This window comes from Salmo salar, chromosome 24, assembly GCF_965601325.2.
Source record: "Salmo salar chromosome 24, fSalSal1, whole genome shotgun sequence".
In the NCBI taxonomy this organism is placed as follows: Eukaryota; Metazoa; Chordata; class Actinopteri; order Salmoniformes; family Salmonidae; genus Salmo; species Salmo salar.
The window spans coordinates 24,990,588-24,998,836 of record NC_138314.1 but is presented as its reverse complement, the minus strand read 5'-3'; the positions used below and the strand labels follow the sequence as shown (position 1 = coordinate 24,998,836).

The following is an 8,249-nucleotide window of genomic DNA, read 5'->3' as shown; positions in this document are numbered from 1 at the left end:
CCCTAACCCTAACCCCTAGCCTAACTAACTTTAACCAGGTAATTCGTTTTTGATGGAAGAGGGAGGTGCAGACATGGGAGAGATGGTAGAAAAGCAATGATAGACGATGCCATCGGTTTTCTGAAGAAAAAAGTGCCTGATAAACCCAATGCTGACACCACAATGCCCCCTTACGGTGCATCAAATAATTGCATCGCTCTTACAACTATTCGGTTCCTTTTGAACAAAGAGTGTTACCCCTTTACTATTCATGTGTATTGCTCTGTGGGGGAGTAATCTGTTTATGACTGATAATAGGACGTAACACAGGAATGAGGAGAAAACAATCATTTGGATCCCACACAACACATTGTTGTTGTACCTAAATAAATCCACAAGAGGGCGACATATAAACATTTCTTAAAACCATTTAACCTCCACTGCGCTCCTCCAAAAAAACTATAGTGATGTCATAGACGCCTTCAGTCCATGACGTAGCCGACTAACTAAAAGTCGGCGTCTGCAAAAATGCTCTTTTATCGTAACTCGACTTGAAAGTAGCCAAGCCGAAACAGTCAATGACATGCTTTTTGAGATATACAATTAGCTATGGTGGAAGAAACGGTAAGTGAAATATTGGGGGAGGTAGAACATGTTTTACAGTAAGTTTAAGGTTGTTATCACCAATTTAGCTCTGATAGGCCTTTGGCAATCCAAGCTTTTGGGTTCGTACTCAAGGCTACTTGGTTCGCTTCTTCCTACACATCTAAAATCATTGGATTGGTGGAGGCGTAGGCCTACTTTTAAGTAATGCACTATACGGAATATATCAATCAACTGGCTCACTACATGGGGTACCGAAATAAATCCACAAGAGTGCGACACGAAATCAGACTAGGTTTATTTCTGTTTTGACCTGCTGAGTCGCAGTGCTTAGTGAAATGATTTCATTGTGGGCCTAGCGGTATCGAAAACGGTTGACGGGGAAATTGTGAAATCTGATCTGAATAATATATTTCCCCCCCAATATTAATGAGAGAATGGGAATGTGCAATTAGCCCCTGATGTCATAAAGGTATAACATTCCATGACGTGGTATGTAGTTCTTAATTAGTCAGTAGCTGCAATATTGTCCTCAGTAAACTCAACATAAATGAAATCAACACAGGCAAGGACAAGCTTTTCGAGATAAAAAATACTGTATGCTATTATGGATGAAGAAAAGGTAGGTTAAATGACACAAAATATTTGGCACTGTAAATAAGGAAAATGTCATTTGAGATAACATAGGCTATTGCGAAACAAATGTATAATTCTCTCTATTAAGTCAATCAGCAGTTTAGCTCTGATATGGCTGTAGCTCTATGATGTCCTTTGCAAGAATCTAATCTGACATTGGAATTAAATTCCTATGTCCTTCAGGTAGTACAGAGAGATGATGATGATCCCCAGAGGGAGGGGAGGGAGGTTGTTGAGGAAGAACCAGTGGCCCAGCGCAAGAAGGAGCCCAAGAAGACAGGGAAGGTAAAATGGCAGGAGTGACAGGGCAACTAGTAACACTCAATTGTCACAATAGCTGCATTGACCTGATGTAACATGTCTATTATTTGTGATCTGGAATCTATTCTATTATATTCTATCCAAGGCGAAGAGGAAAAGTAGTGCCAAGAAGTCAGGGGAGCAGGGCATCGATACGGATGCAGGTCATAGATTTTCCCTCTGTAGTATGTTTGTTCTCAAAACCTGCATATCATAGATATAGGCCATGTTAGAAACTGTAGTCAAACTGGAGTCAGTAAGAAATGTTGCATGGATAGTTTTATTCAATAGTCCTATTGTAGCAATTTTATTGAAGTATTGTATTAAGATAAAAGCGTCTGACTTATCCTGAATTTTCCTATACGGTAATAACATATTTAGGATTGAGGAATAAACACCTGGACAGAGGATCTGTTATTGAGCTCTTGGAGAAGAATGCTCTTAAGGCTGCATTCGGCCCAGGCAACAAAGATGAGATGGAGGACTGCTACCCAATCCTCATCTCATTCATGCGCAATCTTACTGATGAGTATGTTAGGCCCATGTTTTGCTCTAGCCTCACATATTTTACATGTCTAAACTCTTATGCAGAAGGAAATAAAAAGTAACTCAAACTAAAACACATTTCTTTTTTATTTTCTAGGCAGTGGCAAGTGATCTATAAAGGATTTAAAAAACCTGTAAGTTTCTCCATCAGCCTTTGATTTGGGAATGTTCTGTTGAATCAAGAGAGGAATTAACCATAGTTCTATTCTGCTATTACGTTCATTAATCTGTCATACTTCATCCAACTTTGAATTCAGTCACAGATAAGAAAAACGATGTTGATAAAATGCATTCTGTTCAATCTAGAATACTTTACATCAGAGTTTCATTGCCAAACCTGCTGTGTTCTGTTTTGTTTGTGCAATACAGATGACAAAGGAACAGCTTGCAAAATTGTGCAAGACCATTGTCGACTTCATTGCACAGACCACCCTGCAGATCCTGCTGCCGGCCCTGGCCCGCATTCTAGGGGTGACAGGTTTTTATTACAACACTGACTCACTCAAGAGGGGCGGCAGTGCAAGATCCTTCACTGCCTTTGAGCAGAAAAGACTGGACCTCATCCAGGAAGTTAAATATTTGGCGAAGGAGATGTGTAACTGTGGCAGCAGGGCTCTCCGACCAAGATCTAGCACACCCTCTTCCAAGAGGTACTGTATGTTCCCCATAATATGTGTGTGTGTGTGTGTGTGTGTGTGTGTGTGTGTGTGTGTGTGTGTGTGTGTGTGTGTGTGTGTGTGTGTGTGTGTGTGTGTGTGTGTGTGTGTGTGTGTGTGTGTGTGTGTGTGTGTGTGTGTGTGTGTGTGTGTGTGTGTGTGTGTGTGTGTGTGTGTGTGTGTGTGTGTGTGTGTGTGTGTGTGTGTGTGTGTGTGTGTGTGTGTGTGTGTGCGCGCAGTTAATCCTAACCCTCAAACTGATTAACAATAATTTCTCCATTTAAATATTACCCAGCTTTCTAGCAGGTGTGTTTTGCAATATCTAATGCACACATATAAATTACATTTAGAATACTCAATTATAATGCTTGTTAGATTTGTTAGCAGTAAGAGATCGATTTGCCAACTTCAGACAGCAATTAACATGCTTTGCTTGTTCATTTTAAAGTTCCCAGACCTCAGTGAAATTCCACCTGGGAATGCCAGAGGACAGTATCATCAGCAGTGTCCAGGAGCAACTCTCTGACCATGAGATTTTGGCCTCTTGCCCACCTGAGCTGACCGTTGGTCTTATCAAGGAGGTGCTTGAACAGCTCAACTTGGCCCTCTCTTTGACCATCAGTAGAACCATTTCAGGGCGGTCTTCCCCCATTGCCTCTGGTACTCAGGCCGCTGAACAGATGATTAACATGGTCCAGAAGTTTTTCTATGATCACACTGCTCCAGAGGACCAATTAGATGTTGATTCCTACATTCCATCTGCAACAGAAGAGGTGATCACTGTTATTGCAGACATGGTGGATGAATTGGAAGGAGAAGATGCAGACTCGGTTAAGCTGCTTCAAGAAGTGGCTGTGAAAGTTAAAATGTTGGCATCTGGCAGTGACCTTGCAGTGGAGCAACTGGACGATGAAGACTTTTCTTTCCCAAAGGAGCTGAACTTGTGTATATCTTGCAAGGCATTGGTGAAAAACCTTGACATTCTGTCAAGTGACAAGTTCAAGACCAAAGCCTCAAAGTCTGTGAGCGAGATTCTAGTGAGATGGTTCCCCAGGGGAACCTCTGGTTTGGTTCAACATTCCCATTCATTTACTGCCACTCCCAGCTTGATGAATGTGTCTGACCCTGACACGATCCATCATTCCGTGGCCACTGGTCTCATACAGACCAATATGGATTTCGAGGCGCCAAATATAATTGATAGCTTTGTTGAAGATGTCAAAGGCATTGTGACGCAAGCTGAATTAGATAAGCCACCAAGCACCCAGAGAGATCCGCAAGTGGGACACTGTATGTCAAAGCGAAAACCCTTTCACATGTCTCGTAGACTCTGCGACAGGCTCCAGGCAAAGATAAAAGAATTATTTCAAAGAACGGGTGGAGCTGCATTCCAAAGGGAAGAACTTCTGGAGAAAGCTGACTCCCGTGCTGTGCTTCTGGAGCACACTGACTCCAGTGTTCTGCCTGGTTCAATCCTGAACTCTTCTTCAGCAAGTAGGAGTGAATCACTCATAGCAGAATGCAGTTCATCTGCTGTTCCTGGCTCTGTAGAAGAGAAACCATTTGAGACCAGAGCAGATTGTACTCATGGTCAGAACTCTCTTCTACTCAGTAAGAGTGAGGCCATACTGCAAGAGGTCAACTCAACTGGGCGTGGTGCTCTCCACAAATGCCAGAGTGCGAACTCCCAACCTTTACTGGTTCTCTGTGATCCAAATCTGGAGCCCTGCACCAAAGAGATCTTATCTCAGATTGTGACTGTGTATAGGTCCGAGATGGCAGATTTGGAATCAACGTCCAGTGTTGTAGAGAGTTCCTCTTACAACTCCTTTGAAGTCTGTGACTTTTTGGATGGTATCATGTCTTACCTAGAAGACATGCCTGTGTCCAGTTCCTCATCATTGGAGGGAGTAAGTGTTACTCCAGCCTCAGTCATTGAGCAGCTTTCAAGTGAAGTGTTTCAGAAGAAGGCAACCAACAAAGTCAGAAAAATACTGAACAAATCTGTCAATCTCTTCCCCAGCGAAGTCGGTTCAAGTCAGACAGATTCTCAGATGTCGCCAGCCTTATCCACCATTTCCTCGAAGCATACAGATTCAGTTGCTTTTGAAATTGTTGGATCAATTGCAAATGATATGAAGAGCATTTTCCTGCTCACAGAGTCTCCTACTAATCTATGGCAGGCAGACTCTATGCTTCAACTGAGTGATGAGAAAACCTCAGAAGCCACTAAGGCTGCAGCTGTAAGCTCCCAGACTGGTGTGGAAGTATCTGAGAAGAAAATATGGATAACTGCAAAGACTATTTACCACAATGTGAAGGCAAAGATGAGGAATTATTTCTCATTGCAAAGACAAGCCAAAGCAACGAAGGCTCAAGCCAAAAAGACCCTCAGCCATATTCTGCTTTCCATTCAGAAAGAACTGTCAAAATCTGACCAAATGGTGGCTGCAGGACAGCTTTCACAAATAGATAAAGTGGTTGGAACTATGCTGGAGAACATTGAGAAGATAAGCAGCGAATGTGGCGAGGAATTGGTCGATCAAGAGTCACTGCGGTCTTCCTCCTCGTTGTCATTCTCAACTGCCAAATCACAGAAGACAGAGTGGGAATTTGCACTCCCTGGCACTCCCATTCCTTCTGAGTTACCCGAAAGTACTGCTCAGCCCATTGTAAGATGCTCAGTCATCGACATGAGCGAATCTACTAAGCCAAAAACATTGGTGTGTGATGCCAGAACAAGCATGTTTGCCATAGCAGATAGCATCATGAAGAAGGTATATCCAGAGGCTGAAGGGCAGGTTACATCTCACCCTGATCTAACAGATGCAATAGCTAGACTGGAGGAGCTCATATCTCAGGGTAGGATTGGTGCTCTCTCCCGTGATCTCAGTCACCAAGTCAACCACATAATTTCTGATAGCAACTTGACCCCTCTGGTACTGACAGTGGCGGCTGGAAAGAGTGCATCTGATACCGTCCTTTCGAAGCTGAAGAGGAATGACAAGGTGGGGAAGCCCACAACCTATGAGCTGGTTCAGCTGTTTGTAGAGGAGTCTGTTAAGTGCCTCCTGCTTCCTAGTTTTGTGCCCTATTTAACTTCAATGAGTTTGGCTCAGGGGGCCAAGGTGTTGGCTAGAGTGTCTGAAGATAGAATTTCATGCTCTTCTTCTTCATCAGTATTTAGTGACACAGTCAGTCTCTTTACCAAAGTTATGGTAAGCCAGGTCATGGACTCTGTGGTTTCAGATGCACAAAGTAGAGGATCCTCTCCAACTGAATCTCTCCGAACATCTGAAACCACTATATCTGATGTAGGCAATCTATTGAGTGGCAAGTCCTCCCCTCGGCTGTCTCTTTCTGGCGTCATTATGGCAACAAGCGAGACCTCCAATGCAGCACAAATCTTTAAGGCCAACATTGATGGAGAGGAAGTGGATACCACCAGTCATTCTGGTGTAGCTCAAAACATTGTCAGGGACGATATGTCAACCAGCCCAGACATGGTCAAAGATGTCCCACTTCGAACCCCATCCTCTGATAACTTGGGCAGTGATGATGACTTCACCGGCCTCATCAGCATGTTAGTGGTGAGAATTCTAACAAAAATCCAAACCCCAACAGAAGATTACCCAGTTGACATCACACGCAAGTCACAAGACCTGATCCCCAAAGTTATGGATGTCTTCTGTGCATGGTCAGGCTGCTCTGAGACACAAGCCTATCCAGAGAACCTGAGGATTCATAAAGTCTACAGGGCCATCTACAAAAATCTGTTGGAGGAGTTTGGCTCAGAGAAAATCCTCCAACAGGCCGTGTCGACTCAGGACTCTTCATTTGATAGGATTCTTGTCAAGTCTTTGAGTGAAGAGCTTCTCCACAGATGTAATGAGGCATTGAGGGCAGCCTCAAGAACATCAGTCAAAACCACCGGGCCTAAGGCACTTCCGCTGGATGAGGATGTGAGGGCTAGCAGCGGGAAATTATCTTTCCTACAAAGACTGGTCAGGCTGACAAGCAACTTAAAGGTACAGCAAACGTATTTAAATGAACAGTTGTGGGAGATAATGTGAGTAAACAATGCTTTTCAGTGTAAAAAATATAAAAACATCCATTCATTCCAAAACCAATCATAAATGTTGTTGTGCTGGTGTGGTAGGTGTGATTGTTATCATCATGAGGTTGTTCAGCTGTGACTTTTTTTTTTTGGACATGTTTTTCTCTTTAAATACTTAGCTATTCAAGAAGGGGAAGAAGAAGGATTCCCACCGCTCTGAATCAGAACAAGTACAGACCACTGCTGAAGATGGCATGCGTAAGTTCACACAACAGGACATTGTCTGTTTCAGATATTGGTGTACAAAGAAATGCCATTTCAGAATAACCTTACTAAGGTTATATACGCAATCAGTAGTCATCTCTTATGTAAAAGTAATTATATTCTCCGAACCTCAAGCTGCAGGCTCTCATTTATCAGTGTCAGTTATGTTGAGTTGTAACATACATTACATCATTTCTAAATTAAAATGCATGTTAACTCTCTCTCTCTTCTGTAGTGCCCAGCATAGTGCCACATGCTGCCATGTCTGCACTACCAAAGGATCTCCCCGCCAGCTCCCAACAGGAGACGCCGCACAAACGTCCACTTCTCGTCAGGATGTTTTCTGCCATCTCCAAAGGCCTGTTCAAGCCCTTCAAACAATCCTTAAAGACCAAGTAACTTAAGACAATTTATTAAACGTCATTCATTGCATTAAATTGGCCTTTGTCGTCTTATGTGCTCCCGTTAACAAACCAGATTACAATACTGGTCTTTTAAATGTTAGCAGTGATAGCAACATTAACTATAGTGGTGTGTATAGCCCTTCTACACAAAGTCTGATTCTTCTGACACTGTGTGACATGCCCTCTGATCCAGTGATCTAGGATCTTCTGAGTGGCTTTAGGCCTGAATCTCTGCCCTCCTGCCCAAATAAATGTTTTCTCTTCTGACACATCTGCCACTGTCAGCAGCCAGCAGGGGAAAACAGACAGCCCTGTTGAGAGCTTTCTTTTCTCCCTCATGACTAAAACACTGAGAATGGCTTTTATCTATTGCAGCATATTCCATCTTTTGATTTAACCTATTATACAATAGTAGTACCCATTATTTCCCAATAGTTATATCACAGGAAAGGTGTTATAAAAAGTAAACTTACAGTGCATCCGGAAAGTATTCAGACCCCTTGACTTTTTCCACATTGTTACGTTACAGCCTTATTCTAAAATTTTCCCCTCAATCTACACAAAACACCCCATGACAAAGCGAAGTTTAGAAAATTTTAGCAAATTTATTAAGAATAAAAAAGTATTCAGACGCTTTGCTATGAGACTCGAAATTGAGCTCAGGTGCATCCTGTTTCCATTGATCATCCTTGAGATGTTTCTACAACTTGTTTGGAGTCCACCTGTGGTAAATGCAATTGATTGGACATGATTCGGAAAGGCACACAGATCTGGGGAAGGGTATCAAAAAATGTCTGCAGCATT

General features: G+C 42.7%; 1 protein-coding gene and 1 long non-coding RNA gene across 2 annotated transcripts; both read left to right on the top strand.

The window, feature by feature from the left end:
• Positions 1-479: 479 nt before the first annotated feature.
• Positions 480-2,789, top strand: LOC106585521 (uncharacterized). The gene is made up of 5 exons (XR_014382532.1): positions 480-603; positions 1,402-1,503; positions 1,625-2,047; positions 2,162-2,198; positions 2,434-2,789. It is a non-coding gene; the product is annotated as an uncharacterized LOC106585521 (long non-coding RNA).
• An 89-nt stretch (positions 2,790-2,878) lies between these two features.
• Positions 2,879-7,478, top strand: LOC145850308 (uncharacterized). Its single transcript, XM_082968597.1, has 3 exons — positions 2,879-6,748; positions 6,957-7,035; positions 7,277-7,478. Exons 1-3 carry the CDS (start codon positions 3,200-3,202, stop codon positions 7,438-7,440), a joined length of 3,792 nt encoding a protein of 1,263 aa, XP_082824723.1. The 5' UTR covers positions 2,879-3,199; the 3' UTR covers positions 7,441-7,478.
• The last annotated feature ends 771 nt before the right edge of the window (positions 7,479-8,249 follow it).

Bases quoted from the DNA above. Each gene is read 5' to 3' on its own strand.
- LOC145850308 (XM_082968597.1), top strand. From the start codon at position 3,200: ATGCCAGAGGACAGTATCATCAGCAGTGTCCAGGAGCAACTCTCTGAC. The intron at 6,749-6,956 runs GTACAGCAAACG...TTAAATACTTAG, and splicing joins GGCTGACAAGCAACTTAAAG to CTATTCAAGAAGGGGAAGAA. The intron at 7,036-7,276 runs GTAAGTTCACAC...TCTCTTCTGTAG, and splicing joins CACTGCTGAAGATGGCATGC to TGCCCAGCATAGTGCCACAT.